The sequence below is a fragment of the Galeopterus variegatus genome, unplaced genomic scaffold (genome assembly GCF_000696425.1).
Source record: "Galeopterus variegatus unplaced genomic scaffold, G_variegatus-3.0.2 Scaffold7684, whole genome shotgun sequence".
Lineage (NCBI taxonomy): Eukaryota > Metazoa > Chordata > Mammalia > Dermoptera > Cynocephalidae > Galeopterus > Galeopterus variegatus.
In genome coordinates this window covers 59,045-83,698 of record NW_007733795.1, presented here as the reverse complement: position 1 = coordinate 83,698, position 24,654 = coordinate 59,045, and the positions used below count along the sequence as shown (strand labels likewise).

General features: G+C 44.6%; 1 protein-coding gene across 1 annotated transcript in view; it reads right to left on the bottom strand.

Annotated features, from left to right (window-relative positions):
- The window catches only part of LOC103607747 (neuron navigator 2-like), a gene marked incomplete at its 5' end in the record, with an annotated part of 100,503 nt that overhangs the window by 17,964 nt on the left and 57,885 nt on the right, over positions 1-24,654 (bottom strand). Inside the window, 3 exons of the mRNA XM_008592215.1 lie at positions 16,405-16,794; positions 18,888-18,993; positions 24,006-24,118. Of these exons, the coding sequence (XP_008590437.1) occupies positions 16,405-16,794; positions 18,888-18,993; positions 24,006-24,118 (609 nt within the window). The remainder of the gene's footprint in view (positions 1-16,404; positions 16,795-18,887; positions 18,994-24,005; positions 24,119-24,654) is intronic.

Sequence of the window (24,654 nt, the reverse complement as noted above, 5' to 3'; positions counted from 1 at the left end):
GAGCAGGGAGGTCTGTTGTCAAAAAAGGCTTCCTAGGTTTGGCAGGCTCTTGAAGAACTATAGCAGGTGGGTGAGAATTAAGGAAGAAGGATTTACAGACAGAGAGAACAGACCCATGCAAAGGCACAGAGATATAAAGCGTGGAGCAGGGAGGTCTGTTGTCAAAAAAGGCTTCCTAGGTTTGGCAGGCTCTTGAAGAACTATGGCAGGTGGGTGAGAATTAAGGAAGAAGGATTTACAGACAGAGAGAACAGACCCATGCAAAGGCACAGAGATATAAAGTGCGGTGTCCACATCAAGGAAAATGTCTGTGGTCCAGAGGGGCAGGCACAGGATGGGAGATGGGGGGTGTGTGGAGGGCAGGTGAGCAGTGAGGGGATGGAAGAGATGGCAAGAAATGAAGAAATGAGACTGGGCAAGGAGATCATTCATTAGCTCCCCAAGTGCAAGAGGAGGGTCTACAGTGTGCCGTGCACTGTGGTAGGCATCAGGGATATAGTGAAGAGTAAGAAAGATGAGATCTGTGCCTCCACCGGAACTTATGCTCCAGTGTGGGGACCATGGAGGGAGGGCCTTGTATGTCATGATAGATGCTACAGGGGTAGGATGTGGCTGTGTTTTCCAAAGATGACAACAGCAACATCTCCTATGCCACATGCTCTTCTTCAAGGTCACCTTGCCATTCTCCCACTGAGAGGTGGGATCGATGTTACTACCTCTTGAATCTGGAGGGCTTGTGACTGCTTTGAGCAATACAGTATGGCAGAAGTGACACTCTCTGACTTCCAAGGCTGGAACATAAAAGGTGATGCAGCTTCTGCTTTGCTCACTCTAATCCCTGCCCTGGAGCCTGAGCCCCACATAAGAAGTCTACCAATCCTGAATCCTTCATGTTGCGAGGAAGCCAGACCACATGGAAAGGCCAGGGCCATCCTAACCTTCAAGTCATGCCAGCCCAAGTGCCAGACATGTGAGTGAACAAGCTTCAGAACGCCTCCCTCCTCCAGCTCTACATCAGCTCTAGCCATGGATCTTCCCAGAGAAGGCTCCAGACATCACTGACCAGAGACAAGCCATCTTCACCATACCTTGTTCTAATTCCTGATGCAGAGACCCCGTCAACATAAGCAAATGGTGGCTTCAAACAGCTAAACTGTGGAGTCATTTGTTGAACAAAAATAGTAACTAAAACAGAGTTCACCCAGCAGGCAACGTGGAGCCACCGATTAAGTGTAAGCAGGTAATGAAATCAGATTTGAACTCTAGGAAGAGTTCTCCCCACCATGTGTAGAATGGATCTGATGGATGGATATTGAGATAAGAGGCAAGGAAACCAATGAAAGGATGGAATGTCATCATCTGGGTGAGAAAGATGAGCAATGAGGCTCGATAAAACTATAGCAAGAGATACTTCAGAGATAGAATCCCTCAAACTTAGTGACTGGCTTTCCAGGAACAAGGGAACAGAAGAGTCTGAGATTCTTTCCCGGTTCTGGGTGTGGAAGAAAAATGGATGGTGGAAACACAGGAGAAACAGGTCTGTCGGGAAGAAGAGGCGTTAGACTTTAGCCGCATTTACCCAGCTTTAGCGAAAGCCCTGAAGTGAGTGGTTGGGCTCCTACTCTGTAGTCAGGCTGCCTGTGTTTGAGTCCTGGCTCCCTAACCCATCACCTCTGTGACTTTGGGTAAGTACCACCGCCTTCCAAGTCACTGTGTCCTCAGCAGAATGGGAAGAAGAGTGTCCATAACACAGAGACTAAAGTGAGGATGAAAAGAGATAATGTATATAAAGCGCTGCACATGATGCCTGGCATTTAGAAGTGCTCAATAAACGGTAGCTGCTATTATTAATATTACAATGATCATTATTATTAGCTATTAATGCATACTTGGTCATAGGCTAGGCAGGTTCTTTGGATCCAGAGGGCCCAGCTACAAGGTATAAAATGAAAGCCGTTCCCAAGAAACCTCACACACACCTCTGGTGAATGGTTTTAGTCAACTGTAAAGTCTGCATCCACTTCTAAAATAGCTATACCAGCCTGAAAGGAGCGAGGAAATCCAGCCTGTTCGTTGTCCTCAATCTTTGTCTCCCTCCCTCTTCCTCAACTCAATGGTTGAGTGGTTTTAATTAACAACTCCCACAGAGTAAGGCGAAAGCCACTCGATTAATAAAGCTGTAACTTGCTGCACATGGTTCTGAGGTCTCAGGGTGGCACTGAACTTGTAATTGTGCATTTTGTTTGGATTCACAGTGGGTAGGGGGCTAAGAGAATAGAATTTCATCTGGGAAATTCAGGTGTCATGTCTACAAAGACCAGGAACCATAGGTGACTGAATGTCCACTTTCACAAGATTTAACACCAGGAAGCTGTGTTGCAGGGAGGCACTTCAGTAAATCACCATGCAAAACTGGCTCTAGATCTGAACTTTCCTGCCTGTGACCACCTCATCAGTTTTCACTTCCAGCAAACACAGAACTCGTTCTGCCCCCATTCACTTTCTGCACAAGCACCCAGGGAATGTTGACACAAGTGTTTCTCATGCTACAGTACAGACCTGTGACACTGAATTGAAGTGAAACATATAATAATGCTTTTGAGGCAAAGAAAAGTATCTGCCTTTGCCCCTGCCCAGCCTCCGTGGTCCTTGCACAAGCACTCAAATATTTTTCAGTTCCTGTGCAACTCAGCACTCTGGTCCTTACCCTTCTGAACACCTTCCAGCTCTCTTTATGGCTCCTTAAAATGGCACAGGGGTATCCAGGTCTTCTAATGTTCAGAGAGTGCCCACTCTTACTTTTTGGTCTTGTCTTCTATATGTTCAGAGCACGGGGTCTAGCTATAGTGAAAAGCTGTACCAAAGCGTGCTTGAGAGTACGGGCTTTGAATGAAGCCCAGTTGAACGAATGGTTCTCAAGGTTACTATCTGTGTGACCTGGCTAACTCACCCTCTCTAAGTTTCGGTCTCCTCGGCTGTGAAAAAGGGGATTAAAACCACCCTCCATCTCAAAGAACTAACGTAAAGAGTAAGCAAGACAACATGTGTAAAGAACTCAACACAGTGCCAAATACCTAATAAAGGCTCAAAAGCAATTTAGCTACTGGGAATCACAGTGCCACCATTGCAGGACAGGAAGGAAGGCATGTGTTAGAAGGCACTGTAAGTCGACTCCTTCCTGGCCTTCCCCCGGCTCTGTAGAGCCAACACCACATTTATTCCGTCCCGTGTTTCTGACAACTTGAGTTGACTTCACCCTTTAAACTTCACTGCTCAAGTATGTGAGATTTCTAATTTCAAAACAGATAACTGGGCGATTACAAGCATAAAGCTCTGGGAACTGGGTTACAGACTCTAATGATGCAGCAGAGATTACCACAGACCCTGTCTCCTACTTTTCCCTGGAACAAGAAGTGCACTGGGCTTGATTTATAGCTGGAAGTCTTGAGAGACACTTGGGTCTCTCCTAAACTTGGAACCTCATTTGGCTTTTGGGTCTCAAAAATCACCAGAACCTCCAAAGGTGTCCATGCCAGGGCATCATCTCACTTGGCAACTATTTCAGGATTAAGAGGTAAGGTCAAAACCCCCATCTCTCAGGGAGATTTCTCATCAGACCCTGGAGACCCGGGAAGGGAGCCAATGATTCTTCCAAGGCAAACATAGACTCTTGATCTGTGGTCATATCCCAGGCAGGACACATGACCTTTGAGCCCTTGCAGATATTTATCCAAACCAATATGCCATCCTCTTTGACTCTGGGCCACCGGTAAGTGCCTCCTGACTCAGATGACTCATTCCCACGGATCATAGTATAAGGCCTGCTTGCCGACTATGATGGCTGATTTCATGTGTCAACTTGGCTAGGCCACGACACCCTGATATTTGGCCAAACGCTAGTCTAGAGGTTGCTGTGAAGGTATTTTTTAGATGAGATTAACATTTAAATTAGTGGATTTTGAGTAAAGTGAATCACCCTCAATAATGTGCATGGGCCTCACTTGATTAGTCAAGGCTTTAAGAGAAAAAACCTGATATTCCCTGAGGAGTAAAAAAGTCTCCCCCAACTCAAGAGGCTACGTCGACTTTTCCCTGGGTCTCCAGCCTATCGGCCTACCCCACAGATTTTGGACTTGCCAGTCCCCACAATGACATGACCAATTCCTTAAAATCATCAATCTCTGCCTCTCTCTGCACATTTACACACATCCTTTTGGTTCAGTTTCTCTGGAGAACCTTGACTAATACACAGACCAACTTTGATCCAGCCAGAAGCTATTTGGTCACTGTGCTCAAGAATAAGAAACAGCATGACATCTTAGTAAGTGACCTCTTAGGATGTTTAAGAAAAGGAAAATATGATCCAGCAGTCCCACTTCTGGGTATATACCCAAAGGAATGGAAATCATCATGTCGAAGGGATACCAGCACTCCCATGTTCATTGTAGCTCTATCTACAATAGCCAAGATATGGAACCAACCTAAATGTCCATCGATGGATGACTGCATAAGGAAAATGTGGTATATATACACTGTGGAATACTACTTAGCCATAAAAAAGAATGAAATTCTGCCATTTGCAGCAACTTGGATGAGCTTAGAGAAAATTATGTTAAGTGAAATAAGCTAGGCACAGAAAGAGAAATACTACGTGTCCTCATTCACAAGTGTGAGGGAGGGAGGAAGGAAGGAAGGAAACAGAGAAATACAAGACCACAATAACACATTGAACTTTCAGAAGGACAGAACAAATATTGGTCACTAGAGGTATGGGGGAGAGAAAGGGGTGTTGGGGAGAGAGTGGGTAAGGGGCATGAAGAATAATTACAACTTGTAATAATGAATATGCTAATAAGTGATTTGATCATCACATGTCGTATACAGGCGATCGTAGTTGATGCTGTACCCCCAAAATATGTATCATCAATTATGCTTCAATAAAAAAAAGAAAAGGCAATTAGGTGCAAAAACTTCAAGAAGGAGCCACCACTGCATGTGTGCTGAACACTTTCAAATACTATCTCCTTTGCTCCTCACGCACTAAGAGGTAGGTTACCATTTAACAAGTGGGAAACAGAGGCTCAGAAAAGGAAGTAATTTCCCCAAGGTCACACAACTAGCAAGCAAGGAATGTCAAGTCAGGTCTTCTGCCTCCAAGTCTCGAGTTCCTTCCATTATACCATGCCTCCAGAACAGCATGAAGAGGGGCTCACGAGGTCCTGAGAAAACTTGTTCCTTATCTTGATCTGGGAATAGGCACATACAGCCTTCTTTTTGAGTCTTTCAACATGAGCTTACTGTCTCAGGGCCAAAATACTCCCAACCTCATCCAAATGTTTATTTTCATATTCACCTCAACTCGAACTTGGTATTCTCCAACCCTGCCATCATAAATCTGCTGAGCCACTCTGTAGCTGCTGGCCCTTGAAAAATTACTGGGAAGAGTGTTTTCAACCTGAGTGATCTATATGCTTAAGATAAAAATAAATATGAACTGGGTTTTCTACATGAGAACTATGCAAAAGCAGTTTTGGCTTAGGGGCTGTGACCCCTCAGTTCTCTCTTCAAGGTGCATTTGCAAAGCACTTAGTAGAGAAAGGAGGTGCCTGCAGACTATCACTCTCCAGCAAAGAGGATTCAGGGGAACATCCGATACAGCAAAGCAACAGGGGCACTCAAATCACACTGAGATTCCAGAGTAAAAAAAGAAAAGAAACAACAAAATAGTAGGCCATTCTTTTCATCTCTTCTATGGGCTTAAAACAATTACTTAAAAATTACCTCCTTGGATCTTTATTTTGTTTATTAGTAAAATTAAAATAATATCACAGAAAGCCAGAGTTTGGGAGTTATATGATACCCACCACACAAAAGGGGTGCAGGTAGCTCTACTCCCTGCCATCCATCCAGAGCTACAGAGTTAGAATACGTCTTTCGTACGAGCATAAGTGCCCATTGGTAAGTGTGAGCTCATGGGGCCCAGGCTTACCCTGGTGAGCACCTTGAATGATCAAAAGTTGGTGCAAAAAGTAAAGAGTATCAAATGGTCCAGACTTGAGAACAAATCACTGACCGCCTCCTCTTGTCTGTCATTCCCCAGGGCACAGCAATGGGCCTGGCAGTAAGAAGACAGTTGTTAAATCAACTGAAGTGTGGAGTCTCTGGGTAGAGTGGGTTAATGGACCCAAGGTGGAATTTCCCTTAGTTGAACACCTGGTGCCAATCTGAATCATGCCAACATGCTGATGTTGCTTCCCAGTGAAGAGCCCTGTGAAGGGCAGGGAGTCTGTTCCAACAGGACAGCAGACAGTCCAGATGGGGGGAAGAAAGGAAGGAGAGCCTTGCTAAGTCTGGTAAGTCACAGCAGGGCTCTCTCACCCAGCACAGTGGCTGTCAGCTGGAGTGTTTAGTGTTCATATTTCCCATGTGAATATCAGTTATGGTCTTATGGCAGACCCCACTCACTTTAAGGAGAGGTCTCATTAGCTTCTCACCAGTTTCTCACCAACTGGGGAACGTTTGGGGGATGAGTCACAGTGGAAGAGAACGAAATATGTTGAGTATTTTTAACCTGCACCAAGAACTGAACTAGGTATTACACACACATTATATCTCCTTGAGTCTTGGCAACATCATCATCATTATGAGGATGTTCTGGAAGGGTCTACAATGCCCCAAGCCCTGGACTAGACTTTGCCTGTGCCACCTCATTCAATCCCCACTGCAACTATAGGCATTATTATTCTCAACTGCAGAGGGGGACAGCTGGCTGTCCAGAAGGATGAGGTGAGAATATACATGGCCCCCACAGGACCTGCTCTGTTTTCACCTCTACCTTGGAGCACCCCCATTTTGCCTCTCAAGGCTAACATTTATCATCACCTGCCTTGTGTTGGGATTAACTGTTGATGCCCAGGGTCGTCTCCCACACTGGGCCCTGGGCCTCTCCAAGGCAAGAACTGGAAGGCTTTGCGACTAGTGTTTTCCAAAAGCCCCTGGAATCATATACTATACAGGGAGTACATGATTCCCCGTATACTATAGGGAATACTATAGGGTGCTACTTCCTCTGCTTAAACATACAGCCAGCCATGGTCTAGGGGTGGCCTGGAGGCCTGAGACAATCCAAGGGGGTGGGTGGCAATAAGCAAGAGGGAAATCTGTAAAAGGATGGAAGGTGCTGAGGACAAACGTCAGTCATAACACAGGCTGGAATCTGGGGGTCCCCTGTGCCTCCTTCCAGCTCCTTGTCCAACTGGCCCCCGCTTCGGGCTGAGTTTAATGCAAAAAGTCTCTTTAACCCCACTGCACGTCTATTCCCTTGACCTTGGCCTTACCCAGGACCATGCCACTGCTCTCTGGACTCTTAATAGCTTCTGACCTGAGTCCAGCCCCGTCCAGTCTTGAATCTCCGACCCATCCCAGGCACCATTCTCATAATAACATGCCCCATGTCCATATGTCCTCATGACCTTGCTCTTGACCTTGGTCTGTCTGGCCCCTTGTTTATCCTTCAAGGCCCAGCTCACATGTCCTGAAGATACTGCAGCTGCTGCTGGTGGTGACAGTGGTGGACATTATGGCAGTAAACATCTGCTGAGTGTTTAATGCACACATGCCAGCACTGGGCTGAGAGTTCACACACAAGATCTCACTGAAGCCTCACAACAACCCTATGAGATGGGCACAGTGAAATTAAACAGCTTGCTCAAAAACACACAGCCAAGAATCCAGGCCTGATTCCAAAGCCCACACTCCTTCCACTGACCCCTACCCTAAAGGAGGGGTCTCTGTTTCCCATTAGTTGTTCCAACAGAATTCATTGCTTGCTCACCGGCCTCCTTAGTTCACACTCTTAAACTGATCTACACAGTGCCGTTCCATGGTCTTCCCTCCATAACATTAGGACCTTGGCCACTGACCCTTGGCCTTAAGCATACAACAAATTCAGTAAACACTTTTAAAATGGGATCTCACTGCCTTTTGTTTGGAGCCTCCCCAGAAGACAGGCCAAAAGAAAGGTGTCCAGTTTCCAGCCCCAGGACAGCCTATGTTTTGGAAAAGTTATGGGACGAGGAGGATGTCACTGGGGGTGGCAGGAAGGACAGGCAGGAAGCAGCCCCTTCAGGGACCTCTCAAGAAGGGCCTGAGGTATGACTTCCTTTTCCCAAAGCACCCACTTTTGTCCCCCTCTCCCTTTCCTTCCCCACAGGATGCAGGAGAAAGGCCTGAAGGTATTCAAACCTCAAAGCAAGCTAGGAAATTCTCAAAAAATCGGGACCTAAGCCCAATTTCTCAAGAAGACACTTCCCACCTTTTTCTTCTCTCTTCTCCATAAATTACTAGGCTGGCATTTGCTATCAGACAGGAGAGGTGGTCTGGGCGGCCCAAGTCAAAGTTATACCACACTTCATTTCTCCATCTGATTGTTCCCCAGCAAACCTTTATTTAATCCTTGTCTCTGCCTACTAAATTTAACATCAACGACAGAGGACAGAGTAGCCTTGGGGATGCTGGAGAACTTTTCTTCCAGCAGGTTGGTAGCTCCACTGTTCTTTTTCCTCTGATAAGGCTGCCTACCCAGCTGCTGATAAGGCTAACAGATTTCCCACACTCAGTAAACCAAGTGTCTCCACCATGGACGGGGAAGGGGTGTACAGCTGATGCCTCCCCAGCCATTGGGAATGACTGACATTGGTAGCCAGAGCCATCGATCAGCCAAACCGCCTACGTCAGATGACATCACAATCACACAGGGAAAGCTGTCACTTGTCCTGCAACACTCAGGGAAATTAATCCTGCCCCCTGCATGACTCTGTGCTTGCTTACTCCACCCAGACAGCTGCGTAGGAAAACACGGGTCACTGTGTTTGTCCAGGATATTTAAGACCAAGGAAAATATCAGACAGGGAAAAGTATTTATGGTTTCTGTGAATTCATACACCATTAAGACCTGTCAGTGAGGAAACACTGAGGGAAACAGAAAGGAATGGAAGGAACCTTAGCCTGGATCTGGCTCAGCCCCATCACCGACCTGTTGGGCTATTCTGGGCCTGTACCTTCATCTCAGAGCCTCTTTGCATTTTTTAAGTCTGTATGTGTTAAGAGGAGGGTGGTGCGTTAGGGGCAAGTGACTAGCTGTGACACAATGAGACATATTTATTCAGATATATTTGGTCTCTGCCCTTGGGTCCTGGCATAGAGCTCCTAAATCCTTGGAACTTCCTGAGTAATAGGGTGAGAAGAGTGTCTTTTGTTATTCCTAACAAGCCCCTTTCAATCACACCTGAGCTTATGCCGCTGAAGTGACTCTTGAAGGATGGGACTGGTTACGAAAAGAACTAACCATGCAGTTAGAGGGTTGGAACTTCCAGCCCCACCACTCAACCTCCAGGGAGGAGAGAGGGGCTAGAGACTGACTTAATCACCAATGGCCGATGATTTAATCAATCATGCCTACATAATGGAACCTCCATAAAACCCCTAAACTATGGGGTTCAGAGCCCCTGTTGCAAATTATCGAACTTGAAGAGAGGGTCACGGGAACCTCTGATTTGTAGCCAAGTTAGACAGAAGTGTGGGTAACCTGGGGACCCACTAGCAATCGGCATCTGAAGTGGTGGTTGGGGGTGTCTTGTGGATCTTAGACCCTAACCTGTGGGGCCTCTACACTAACTCTAGGTAGATGGTGTCAGAATTGAATTGAATTGTAAGACACCCAGCTGGTGTAGGAGAATTGGTTGGTGTGGAGAAGGTTCCCCCCACCCACCCATTTCATGCCAGAAGTGTTGTGAATTAGAGGAATCACTTTCACTATCTTGCTTGAGGCCCTGTAGATCACCCTGCCTGAGTCTTTACCTTTCTAGTACAGTTCAATCCTCCTAATTCCATGAACACCAGCCCAGTGGCTGCTGGCAACCTGGACTTCTCAAGCCTTCAAGAGCCAAGATCATTTCAGTGGGATCAGCCCAGAGAAAGAAGAACCTGTCCTTTGCAAACCTAAGAGAGGCCTGCCAAACCCTGATGGAGACTGCCAGGAATCAGTGCCTTTCAGGACAGCCTCCCCAAAAATCATTTATCTTGGCCCCAGGGTGCATTTTGGCTGTAGGAATACTTTGGCTGCCTCTCCTTTCAGTTTGCCAGGAACAACAGCCTAACAAGGTCGCCCCAGGTCTGGCCTGCAAAGATACTGGGAAAGGTTCACCAGAGGAGAAAGAGCCTTTCATGCTGTCAGTGCAGTCCTTCTGACTCAAGGTACCACCTGCCACTTACTATGCTGACGTAGTGACAGACACCTTGCACTCTTGGCCCTGATGTCAGTGGAGGAAGGAAAAGGGAGCAGGGGCACTTCCCACTTCTGCTAGCCCAATGGCAAATGGCCCCTAGTACTCTGAGCTTTCTGTTTCTTCTGCACTGTCAACATCAAGCTCACTGGCACAGAGGAAATCCAAAGGTCTGGGACAGTCAGAGAGTACAAGACATGGCCAAAAATAGGGAAGACGACATGGCTGTAGCCTCAAGCTCAAGGGGGCTTCAGTCTTAGGCAAATATTTGTTTAGAGAGATGTGAATGATCTTGCCATATTTAAGGTTGGTTGTAGTACTCATTCAACAAATAATTTATTGACTATGTACTACGCTGTGCCAGCCAATGAAGATATAGGAGCATTCAAGAAAGATTTGACCTTAACCTTTAGAGCTTGAAACAGGTATGGGGTTTTCCCCCTCCTCAATATATCACACATACATACCTACATACATACACTAATTCTGATGTAGTGCTACCAGTGCTATTACAGGCACATCAAGTATCAAGGGAGCCCAGAGAAAAGAGTTACTGTCTCTGCTTGGATGGAATCAGAGAAGGCTTCAGAGAGGAGGTGACCTGGCAGGCAGTGAAGGGAAAGGTACAGGGCATTGCACACACAAATGACGCATGGAAGCATGAAAAACTCTGTGATGGGCTGAATGTTTGTGTCCCCTCCAAATTTCTGTGTTGAAGCCCTAACTTCCAATGTGATGGTATTAGGAGGTAGAGCCTTTGGGAGATGATTAGGTTTAGATGAAGTCGTAAGGGTAGAGGCCCACAATGGGATTAGTGCTCCTACAAGAAAAGGAAGACACACCAGAATTTCCTTTCTGCCATGTGAGCACACAGCAAGAAGGTAAGCCATCTGCAAGCCAAGAAGAGGGCCCTCACCAGAATCCAAGCATGCTGGCACCCTGATCTTGGATTTCCAGGCTCTAGAACTGTTAGAAATAAGCATCTATTTCCACCCAGTCTGTGATATGTGTTGTCGCAGCCTGAGCTGACTAAGACACATCCTGACATATTTAGGGATCTACAAGTAACTCAGCAGGGATGGGTTCCTCAACTTCTGAAGAACTAAGTCTCCCAGCAGGCATCCGTGCGCATATCTGTTGAGGGAGTGATCCCTGCCACCAAACAGGGAAGACTTCAGCCATCAAAAGCCCACCACTGGAGACCAGACTGCTCACAACACTGCTTTCTTTCCCACAGTAGACAACTGGTCAGTCTACATCTGAAAACCAACTTCCACAGCCCTGAATACCACCAGGAGTCTTAAACCAACCCAATGATTCTTACAGTTAAAAGTGATCAAAACCACAGCATCACATCCTATATTGACCACTAGATGGGGGTATGCACTACACCAAAAAGACCACCATGGGCTAAATTGAATTTTTCCTAGTATTCTATACACAGAACCATGGAGTTTCACAGCTGGTGGTGGCAATGATCCTGCCAGGGTAGACACCGAAAATGGGCCATTCACAAAATATTTATTAAATACCTACTACGTCCTAATCTCTCGGTTTAGAAAAATAATGGGCACTGTCTGCCTTCTAGGATCTCTAAGTTTTGTGGAGAAAACACACACACATGTGCACAACATTTCTTAAGCATCCCAGACTCTTTGCCAGGTGCTTTTCAAGCTCTATCTCTAATTTTCAAAGGTTAAGAATTTGTTCCAGTTCATTTGGCAGAGCCAGGATTAAATCTTAAGTATGTTTACCTCTTAAGACCATAGTCTTTCCTCAACACCACCCAGTTCTTCTCAAACATATCACATATGAAGTGAAAGGCTTACACATAAGGTTGGGTGTGAACCAAGGCCACGAGAAACACAGGAGCAGAGCTAACTCTGACTGGGAGAGTCCCGGAGGACATCCCAGGGGAGGTGTTTTTTTTCAGGATCAGTCAGATAGGATTATGGGGCAAAGAATTACAGGGAGAAAGCACTATGTCCTAAGGTACAGAGCTCTGCAAATGCAAGAACCAGCCTTTGGTAAGGGCGGGTAGCCTAGAGCAGTAAGAAGTGTGGGGGAGTGTGTGAGTGGGGTATGGCCAAGGAAGTCAGAGAAGGCAGATGAAGCAAAGACAATTAAGAGCCTCCACATGCACTTAAAAAGTTCAGATCTGTTCCCATGGGCAATGGGAAGCCATCAAAGGTTCTCAGAGGGAGAAAACTTCTGATGTTAAATTTAAATGACCATTTTTTTTTCCATGAAGGGTTGTATATTTATACTTTGGAGATTATACAACTCAGTTCCTCCTTCAAAAAGACAAAAAAATCCTTCCAAACATATGGATGCTAAGTCTGTCCCTTTAATTTTATTCTGTACCATATGGCACTCTGAATTTTTAGAATATAAGTAGATGGATTAGTCTCAAAGATAAAAACTTAGTAACAGATATCTTCATCTGTTATTTGAATTTCTTTTCCACTACAGCCAGTGCTCAATTTATCAATTTAATAAAAGGAAGTGATGAGATCAGATGACAACTTGTGAAGTACTTAGACATGCCCATAATATACTAAGTGCAATATAGGGGTTTGATAAATGCACACAAAGACAGAAGGCATTTGCCATTAATTTCTTAGCTAAACTCCACGGTAATAAAGTGAGTTCAGCCCTATCTCAGGCAGAATCAAAGGATACACACAGGTGCACATGCACACATATCCAGAAAAGAAAATGAATGAGAGACATCAAAACATAGCTGCTATATCAAGCTAAGATACAGTGTCATTTTAAAAACAAAGGTCTTAGGTTTTTAGGAACTAGAATTTACTTCTGCATCAGGTTTTCTAAATAAACTTGTTGTAAACTTTTACAAGAACTTTCCTAAAAGAGCCTCTGTACTGATTGATACATTACTCATACATCAAGGCTGTTTCCAACTAAGCCAAATAAACATCTGGATGAGAACTTTAATCATTTCACTCTTTCCATGTGCCTGGATATTTCAGGTTGATAAGACATGTGGACTCTGGCTACAATTTTGTGTCTTTATCAGATATTTGTCATTAATCAGATATAACCTCAAAGAGAAACCTAACTGGAGAAGGTTAAAAACCATACTGACTGTAGCACTTCAAGGCTTAGGGGAGTTAAACGACATGCCTAATGCCACAGAGCTCACAAGAGGCTGGACAGAGTGTAAGCTCTGCTCTGTCAGATATTTCAGTCTGTTTCCCTTCTACTACGTTAATTCCCTCAATAATGACTTATTTAGAAGATTCGAAAGAATAGAACAAATGACCAGTCTTTCAATATTTACAACTTGTCATGTTTATATGAAGAAAAAGAAGCCAGTAGAAAAGACATTAAGTGACTTGCCCTGAACTCAGCATGTGAAGGCAAACTGGTCATTTGGCCTCAGAACAGAAGGTCACATGCATTTCCACATAGTGGAGACACGCTTAACAAGTGTTCTAGAATGTTATAACTAGAAGGAGCATTAAGTGCCATCTGGGGTATGTGGCCTCATTTTAAAGGTAAATTTCTACATTAAAAGGAACAGGAGAAGAAAAACCAGACCAAAGTTCTCCAATTTCAGTAATTGGGTGGTTTGCTTACATTTCTGCACTTTTATCTATACTTGCTCTAAGCGCTATCTCACATGCTAAAAATGTAAGCTTTACAACGCAGGAACTGAAATGTAAACATTTGAGCTCTGGTTTGGGTAGCTAAAGAAACCAGGCATTTCTCACTGTGACATCACTAAGTTTCAGTTTGGAGTGTTTCAGTTTGAGTGTTTCTCCACCTTGTGGACACTATCAACACTACATCAAAATAAATTCATCACCTTCATCTACTTAGGGTTAAGACTAGTCCAACAATAAAATAAACTCTTTATTACAGGACACACAAATCTCAAAATAACCAGGATTTTTTGGTAGAATATTAAAATGGGACTTGTTAGTGGTAACCTTGAGGCCATGTTAGATACCAAAAGTCTTCTAAATAATAAAAAGATTAAATTACGTGCAACTCAGTAATAGGTGGATATTATTGTTTTTCATGTTTATGGGAAACTAGAAACACAAAATGAGCTCTAAGTGGCAAGATCATTTCATTTTTATCTGTCCATTAAGTTTCCCAACCATTCCAGATAGTGGAAATGTATTACATTGTAAGGGTTTGGTGGCTCCTGTCTTCAAAAACTGTATTACCTACGATGGTTCTAAAAGTGCCAGGCAGAAAACCAAAGCACCTCTATGCCTAAGCTTTTAATTAAGTAAAAGAACAATTCTATTCATACAAGTAGAACTAAGCAAAATTAAATTTTGAAATAAACTCTAGTAGTTATGCTATTTCAATGCAGCAATAAAATGTTGGGCAAGATGGTGTAGTACAGTGGTTAAGGAAAACACCCTGCCCTTTAACAGCTGCAGGGCTTTGGGTGAGTTATTTAACCTTCCTGGGCTTCTGTTTACTTGCCTAAAAAGTGGGGGTCATGATGTCATCAACCTCAAAGGACTGTAACAAGGTAATAAAATAACAAATGTAGTACAGTGTGTGGCACATAGCAGAAGAGTTAGCTATTACTAGAATTATTAAAACACTGACTCACCCACCGGGTTCCTGATCATTATTTTCATGAAAATGAGTGACATGATTATTAGTCCCAGTTCTTCTTATCTGTCATTTTGATTGTTAAAATTTAAGAGGTGGGAACGATCTTAGAGAACTCCTGGGCAAGTCATGTGAACAGATGAAGTCCCAGGTGAGTGAAATAAAGAGACGCACCATAAGTTTACACAGCCATCTGAAAGTGGAGCTAAAAGCGAAGCCAGGCCTCATGCTGCACAAAGTCATAGCATGCTCCACCCAGAAGGTCCCTTAGGCGTCATCTCATCATTCCCCTTCACTTTACATAGGAAGAGATCGAGAAACAGGGAGGTGGGTTTCTTTCTTCATTCATCGTGTTAGTTAATTCAGTGATATTTATAAGCTACTATTATGCACAACACACTGGGGATCCTGTGGGGAGCTGGAAGAGATCGAGAAACAGGGAGGTGGGTTTCTTTCTTCATTCATCGTGTTAGTTAATTCAGCGATATTTATAAGCTACTATTATGCACAACACACTGGGGATCCTGTGGGGAGCTAGCAAGATGATATCCTGGCTTCCTGTGTTTCTTGCTGCAAGCAGGAGTGGGTAGGTAGACAGCAAAGTATAAACGCACAATCAGGAGAATTCCAAATAGTGATAAGCTTTCAAAGGAGCCTGACACAGGGAGGTGGAGATGACTCGGCAGGCAGGCAGGACACAAAATAACTTCAAATTGAAAGGTCAAGGAGGGCCCCTCCAAGGAGGTGCCAGTGAGCAGCAAGAAGGAACTAGCTGGGCAAAGCCCTAGGAAACACAATCCAGGCTGAGAGGCAGAGAGTGCAAAGGCCCTGAGGCAGGAAGGAGCCAGGAGGCGGCTGAGGAATAGAAGGAGCATCTGCAGGGGCCGGCCCGGTGGCACACTCGGTAGAGTGCTAGGAAGGAGCCAGGAGGCGGCTGAGGAATAGAAGGAGCATCTGCAGGGGCCGGCCCGGTGGCGCACTCGGTAGAGTGCTGCGCTTGGGAGCGTGGCGGTGCTCCCGCCGAGGGTTCGGATCCCATATAGAGACCGGTCCGCTCACTGATTGAGCGCGGTGCGGGTGTGACACCGAGGGTTGCGATCCCGTTACCGGTCACGAAAAAAGACAAAAAAAAGGAGCATCTGCAGCAGGAGAAGCAAGGGGAGGAACAGTGAGCCCTAAGAGGCAGGTGGGAGCCAGATCCCACAGGACCAGGAAGGCCATGCTGAGGACTTGGGATTCCTCTTCAGTGCAAGGTTTGATTTAAGGGACTGACAAAACATGGTCAAGTGCCACTTTGGCTACTGGTAGAGCCTTGCAAGTTACTGACCAAACCTGGACTTCCCAGGTCTTCTGACCCATGGCCCAGTAGCATTCCCCTGCATGCCACACAGCCTTTGGCATGGACAGCAGAAACAGGTAGGCATTTTCATTTCCTCAGGAGAACTTAAAGCCATGCAAAAGAGACCAGGCGCCAAGCCTTCTCCTGCTCTGTGAAAAGAGAGAGGCCCCAGGTACTCACCCGCTTGTGATGTCATCAGTCCGGATGTTCTTGCTCAGGACATCCCCATCACTCATGTAGCCAGGGGCGTCCAGGCTGATGCCCTCCAGGTCCATCTCATCCCCTGTCTTATCTGTGACATCCACGTGGCAGACGCTGCTGCCCCTGGAAGCCAGCTGTCTTCTCAGAGGGGCAGAATACACGTAGCGACCCGACTCAGTGTTGATGAACCGGCTAGCATTGGCTCGAGGCGGGTACCCGTTGCCCATCGAGGGAGCATCTCCTGCCTGGAGCCGAGGGCTAGACTGGCCAAGTCTCCAGGACAGAGGAGTAGGTCTCCCTGTCAAGCTGAGGATGCTGCGGCCACTTATCTCCGTGGTGACATTGGTGTCAAATGTAGTTTCCAATGTGCTAAAAACATAAAACCAGCCTGGGTTAGACCCTGATCAGCCTAATATCCCTTGCAGTTTACATGCTCTTTAATTTTTTAGAATTATGAAATATTTCTCATATACAGAATAGGATGAAAACAAAAGGCATGAATGTACTGTGTCTGTTAAAAATGAAAAGGGGAGGGCCGGCCCGGTGGCGCTCTGCTATAGTGCGCCGCTTGGGAGTGCGGTGGAGCTCCCGCCCGAGGGTTTGGATCCCACATACAGACTGGCCGCTCACTGGCTGAGCAAGGTGCGGGCGCAACACTGAGGGTTGCGATCCCGTTGCCGGTCCCGGTCTGGTACGGGCGCGACACTGAGGGTTGTGATCCGTTGCCGGTCACGAAAAAAGACAAAAAAAAAAAAAAGGAAAAAAATGAAAAGGGGAGGCTGCACTTTTGTATCACATTCTGAAAAGCACAGCAGAGACTTTTCCTCCTAAAACATGGTACAAGACACGCACTACCAATATTTTAATTAAATGATCTTAACTATTAGAGTCTTCTTAACAATCCAGGAAGGGAAGGTTCCCACCTGCCCATTCGCTGTAGGATGCTGCATCACAGCTCTGTTTCTTAGGGTAGGACGCACCAGCCCAGCCCAGAGTTCCTAATAGCACATTTCCCATCCTCAGCTCCCTCCCACCTGAGCAGGTGCAGAGAGCCCTAACTGTCTAACCCTCTAACGAACATTTCCCCTAGCCTTTTGCTTCTCCCATATTTTATCCAAAAAGACCAAAAAGATTGGTAAATGCCTGGGCTTGAGTTCCCTAATAAATCATGGAACGGAATCTTTCAGGAGACTGAGCTCATCCTTGGCCATCGGTAAGACCCTCTTGCATTCCATTGTCTCTACAGTCCTGCAGATTCTAGGGGTACAGTCCAGACATTGTCTGTATCTCCTCAGAACTGCACTGGGATTTCCTAACTGAGCAGAGGGAGTGAGACTCCTTCCTGCAGAAGAAACCACTGACACTTTCCCTCTTGTCATAATTGCCATCCCAGTTCAAAGGCAAGAAATCCATCCAGTAGCTGTACCAACATTAAGCCATTTTCAGTGCTTACGGTAGAAAGAGGGACGTTTCATACCTAATCGTAAAGTCACAGGGTCTAGCATTTGACTCCTGGTCATTCAAATACCTAAAGGTTTAGGAGGGCACCACCCTGGAACCCCCAAGTTTACGCTCCTCTGGAATAGCCAATTTGGTGCACTGAGCTGTTTTTCTCTCCCTCTGATCCTGTAAGTGGCCTTGATCCTCATATCGGGCCCTTTGGTTGTAGGCTCTGATCCTATTGACGATAGAACCCACAATGGTTAACCCCGATCTGCCAAAATTGCTGAGGGTGGAGAATCCCTGTGGTCTCCTTGCTATATTCATTTATCAAAGAAAATGAAATAGGAGAAGCAAAGGAGACTTCCGGGAGTTCAGCAGGGGTAACTAGGACTTTTTGTTGATTTTCAAAGCCAAACAAACTGTAAAACCTCGTTCTGCCAAAATCATGAAGGACGTCCTGGGGTTACATCCTCTTCAACTTCTTGCTCAACAATGAAAACAACCTGATAAACGTTTCTAATGTAATCCTAGGTTTCACCCAACTAAATCATACTTTAAACGTGGCCATAAGTTTTTATAAATATTTCCTTATGTGTTTTATGCATGTGCATGACTAACAATATTACAGAGTGTTGCATATCAGAAGACTGGGTAGGAATTCAAGTTATTCAATTTATCACACAGGTCAAATACAGTTCACCTACTTGTTTCAACAGCACAATATAGTTTTGGAAAATGCAAGTTAGGTGAAATTTATATAGAGCTGTTCTACAATATCCTCTGTTGAATGGATTTAGCAACCTTCTGCTTTGGGGAGGAATTTGTCTATACTAATTTTTGTTCCCCATACTTCTCTTCTGCATGTTATATGACATTCTTTGCGAATTCCAGAACATTTGGGAAACAAGGTTATTTATTTCAATATTAAGCAAATCACTTTGCTAGTAGCATGAACACAGGAGAAGCAGTGAAAATCAAATTACCAGCAAGTTCAGTAAAATAATTCACACCATAGATACCTGTGTGTAACCTGAGTTCCACGTAAACTAGACATAGTCTCCTCCAAATTCTGCCGCAGATCAGCAATGTTCTTCACTGTCCGCAGCCGCCGAGCCTCAGGATCTTCTGCTGGAAAGACAAAGATTAAGACTAGTTTGATTCTCTGATAGATCATGAGCGTCAAAATTCTGCCGCAGATCAGCAATGTTCTTCACTGTCCGCAGCCGCCGAGCCTCAGGATCTTCCGCTGGAAAGACAAAGATTAAGACTAGTTTGATTCTCTGATAGATCATGAGCGTCATAAGAGTAGCAGCCATGTCTGTGACCATAACCAAGTTCCAGGCTCAGCGTGTGGCTCACCATGGGTGCATTACAAGAATTTGAGAATGAATGACTGACTGAATGGATGCCCAAAGGAGGTGTTTAATCCAAGGAGAATCTTGGTCCAGGTACCTCCCGACTAACTTGGGGGAGAAGTGAAGCACGTAGTCTGAGATGTGAACACATTTTCACATCATCTCCAATAACGACATCCTCAGGTTAGACCCAATCACATCTCTGGAATCATTTTCTGCCCATGCAAAAGTGTGCAAGGCATACTGTTCTCTCTCACCTGCTGGTGACATATGTAGCTGTCTGCAGGCCCCACTTTACAAAAACAGCTGGCAGTGACTAAAAGATCTGCACTTATTAATCACAGATATTTCTACAGAGAGAGTTCAACCTTCTTTGCTAGATGGGTTATGTCCTCTCAAATTCCAGCTCCTCTACTTATTGGCTATGTGGTTGTGGGGAAGGTGCTAGTCCTCTTTGTCCTGCAGATTCCACTTTCCTAAAACACGCATAGTAACAACACCAATGTCAAAGGACAGTTGTGGGGACAAAACATGATCAGGCCTGGAGATGGCTTCGCACAGTGCCCGCCGTAAGCACTCAGTGCAGGCCAGCACCAGAGCATGGAGCTATCAAGAAACAGCTGGGTTTCTCTGTGGCAGGACCACAGCCTTCCAGTCTCTGAGCATGATTCTCCACAAGATACTCTGCCAAGCAGAGTTCAAGTTGGTGTTAACTTATCAGAGAAATATGCCACACACAAGCTAAAATGCTGCATGCCCTCTAGGCGTAGCCTTGTTTTGGGTTCTCTGGCTATTTTGTTTCATTTGGCCTTACATGGGAAAGAGGAGAAGGGAAGTAACTATAATAACGTTGAAAAGAATTGAACATTTTCCCCCTCAGAGTAATTGCAAGAATGGCTGAGATAACTGAGGAACCACAGTGAAGGGTCTTTAAAAGCCTGTGACCAGTTTCAAGTGTTGAGCAACAAGAAAGCTCCATACAGAACACAGTACGAGTGGAATTTACATGACACACGAAGTAGAACTCCCAACACTTGTCATTAACAAGGCAATAAGCAGCTAAGAAATGTCATAGGATTAACTTTTCTTCTGAGATTGATAGCTTCCTTAGGTTGTTCTCAGCATGGTGGTACCTGGAGGCTGGGGGATGGATTAAACGAAAGATACGTAATTTTATGTAGGAAATTTACTATAGTAATAAACTCTCTATCCTTGAAAATGCAAGTGTTTTCAATTTTCTCCTCCTTTCTAACCCAGAGAAACTTGGAAGGCATTTTTCTCTTATCTGAAAAGTGGTCAAACTTGCATTTCCCACCCAATTCTTTAAAATACATGCATGTAAATATGTGTTTTTTAATGAAAGCAGTGATGAATGTCTATTTTATCTTCCCCTAAGGGACTTGGAGGAATATAATTGCATCTATCTCCGGGCCATCAATTAAATACCTTTTACTGCCAGTTTGGCCACATTTTATCTATGGAAGACTGCCAAAAAGGTACTGATCCTTTGGGCAGCTCTAGACCCTATAGTAACATTTATTATGAAGTTAAGTCTAGGTACAGGTTTTCAAATTACCTCCATTAATTAACTTAATCATACACAAAAAGTATAATAACTGTATTTACTTATCCATGTCTCTATTAATGACATATTTGCCTGTCTTAACTCTCCTTTAGAAATTCAAAGATCTTTGAGATGGAGTTTTGGTAGCCCCTCCACAAATCTGTAAGTACCTAAGAAATATTGATTGTCCAGCAAATGTTTGGTCAGTGTGGGGCTCAAGGAAAGGCATGGACTTTGCATTCCCACAGATAAAGATTTGAATCGTCCACTTGACCTTGGACAACTCACTTACATCTCTGAATCTGATCTGGAAAATGGGGATAAACCGCTCCACCACAGAAGGGTTAGTACACCAGTCAGATGAGATGGCACCTATGATGTACCAGCACAAAATGAGGGCTGACTGATGTGAGTGTCCTGTTCCCTCTTGGGGGTCCTGTTGGGAAATGTCTGCTAGTGTGGAGCCCTACACTACAGCAGATCCCAAGGGTAATGAAGAAACTCAAAATAGTGATCCACCTGCCTTGCTTAGGTGATCACATTCTGAACTGCCAATTATGCCTCTTTGGATGATGGCCTAGATGTAAGATTTCCCCACCAACTCACAGCCTGAACAAAGTAAAAACACAACTGAGCTCCAGTGGAAACAGCAGGGTCCACTCAGTTCATATAGAGATCTTAAAAACTGTGTAAGCTATTCCACGTCTACCTGCAATGATCTTCAATTTGCCAAGGATGGCCCTCTCTCAAGCCACTGGCCAAGATAGATAGAGTGCCACATTCTAACCAAAAATGACTGAGTTTGGAGGATGTCAATGTGTTACAAAGGGAACATGGAAGGAACCCGGGATTTTTACTTGCAAGAGGAAGGCTGAAGGCAGACACTGCTACATAGAAAAGAACGGAAATTGCCTGTAGACTTCAGGAGGCTGAATTACATCCAGGGGGACTGGAAATGAAAGAATAAAGAACTTTATTATCTGTTAAAGCCAGCAAAAAATATGGAAGGGCTGCCTTATGAAGGAACAACCTTTCTGTCACAAGAAACATTCAAGCAGAGGCTGAAAGACAACCCATCAATAAGCTATAGAAGGGATTCATGGACTGAATAATAAGCAGGTGTGTGTGGTTCCTTCTAACTCTACAATCCAAGATGCATTTTTCAAGTGTAATGCTATGTACATGACAATGCACCAAGGGAAAATCCACCTGTCTGCATAAGCAAGAGGAAGAACTGAGCAACTCATCAAATAGTCTCATAAATGTCCATTTCTAAATACACCTGTTCACTGTCATTTCAGGGGATAAGCTGTGGGTAGGTTAAATTCAACCTCGTGCTACTGTTCAGTGTCTCCATAAAAAAAAATACCCAGCACAGTCCCACAGGTGATTTCTACTGGCTGGATGTAAAGATAAGTCACCCTCACCGAGGAATATTCACTAGCAACCAGTACCATTTGATTTAACACTGAAGAGTGCATGATCAAGCACTACCGGCTGCACAAGTCTGCTCCCAAAACCAACTGACAGCATCTCAGGCTTTCTGATCTCTTTCTTTCTGTACAGTCCTTGTGCAGAGGAGACTTCAGGAGAAAAAGAGAAATTAAGAGAAGATCACAGGCTGCAATCTGTCACTCTGAAATCTAAGTAATATATAGAATCTTCTCTGGCTGCTGCTTTTGCTTTTCAAATGTGGATTTTGGTGAGACTCAATGTCTGACATGAATCCACACTACTCCACAGGACACACATCTAATCCACATCGGACTCTGATGCGCTGGCCTGGCTCTTTGATGTGTGCATATAAGAACACGATCTGGATTGTGTGTGGAGACCTGAGCAGTCATCTGAACTCCACACCCTTCTCCTCATAGCCAGTCCTTTTCCTGTGCTATCCATGCTTTGCTTTTCAAATGTGGATTTTGGTGAGACTCAATGTCTGACATGAATCCACACTACTCCAGAGGACACACATCTAATCCACATCGGACTCTGATGCGCTGGCCTGGCTCTTTGATGTGTGCATATAAGAACACGATCTGGAATGTGTGTGGAGACCTGAGCAGTCATCTGAACTCCACACCCTTCTCCTCATAGCCAGTCCTTTTCCTGTGCTATCCATGTACTCACATAAGAAGGAAACAAAATTAATCCCAAATGTGGGACTCTGAACCATTCTAAGATGAATCACTTAACAAATGGCTTGAAAAATCTCTGCACCATCACTGTGCCCAGCCAGTGAAACCAGAAGGAAACAGTTAAATCACCCAGATCCTGTGAAATTAATACTCAGAGCTAATGGTGAGATGGGTGAGATTCAATCACATGGGCCGCAGAACAATTCCACAGCTGTCATGTGGCTATTAAAATGGCGTGGTCATGGATATTTAGTCTAATAAATGGATTTGTAAAATGGATTCAATTTTTAACCCAACTCTGGAAGTGGTAAGATGAGAAAAGAGAAAAGTGACACAGCCACTGCTAATTATGTGGCTTACCACCCATTTCCGTGATTAGAAGCTGCTGGAGCACAGGACGCAGAGTTGGGGAAAGCGGAAGAGAGATCAGAAGATGGTAGCTTGGAATGCACTGTAGTAAGAATTCTAATTCAGGTGTAATTTTTCTTCTTTAAATTAAGAATGTGACAGTATGACATCAATAAATAAATGTTTGTAAGATTAACTATATGACAACTGCAAATTTTATCTTAATATATAGTATAGTATCCCTGACATCATCATTGTCTAGGTTGTTTTAATTAAATTTAATTTTTTTTTTGTTTTTAGTAAAAGAAGCATGCTACAACCTTCTTTCCAATTAATCTTAGAGAAGGGTAAGAACACATTTTTAATCAGTGCTTCCATACAGGAATAAAAAAAAAATCCAATCTTTTATAATTCCAAATCTTGTTGAAAAGCAACTTTGATGAAAAACAAAGCAGTCCAGAGCCTCTAAATGAATCCTATTTATTTAAAAATAGGATTTGCCAATAGGTAAGATACTTATTTACAATTCTGGGGAGAAGTGAGGAGATTGTTAGAGGGAAAAGGGAAGAAAGAAGGAAAATAAGAAGAAAAGACAGAAAAAAAGTTTGGCCCATCAACCAATATACCAGTAAAGCAACTTTAAATCAAGCTGAGTTCATGCTGTTCCAGCAGGTGGCTGCATGGGAGGCCTCGTCACCAACACACACAGAATTTCTGGGGCTCCATACTCACCAGTGAGTTCTTCCAAAACAGGCTGTCCACTCTTGGTGTAGTGGCTGGGCTCCATGCTCACACCCGCTGAGCTGGACTCGGCAGTAACATTCCCTTCAGTGTCCGTCTGGGACCTTCGCACACAAACCAAAGCAGACACACTTGTTACGAGAGGCAACTACTACATCTGGACCACTGTGGCCTGACCACAGCACTCACAATCACCTTCTTCAACAAGAAGCTTTAGAACAGAGCAGACCAGCAGACTGACGCTAAATAATTCATCAGCCACATGTGGAGCAATGTCCTAGGAACAGAGAGAGCCACCGAACTGTAAAAGATGAAATATTCATCACTCAAAAGGAGGCTCTGCAATCCCTTGCTGGGGGATGCTTCTCTGAATCCCCCACAGGGAGCTAGGTCTAGCCAGGCATATGCTGGAGGGTACTGGGTGGTTTGGATAATTTAACCTATGCCAAGGAACAACTTCTAAGTAACCAGCAATGCCAGCAAGTCAAGCATGAAGATGACTCCATTGACAACCCCCATCCTGCTTCCCCACCCCAAATCCTCCTGACATGGCTCTCTCTGAAAAAGTGACTGTAAAATCAGTTGAGAGTGGGTGCCAAGCAGGTGTGTTTGCCCTCCAGGTCTCTGATTCAAAGCTTAG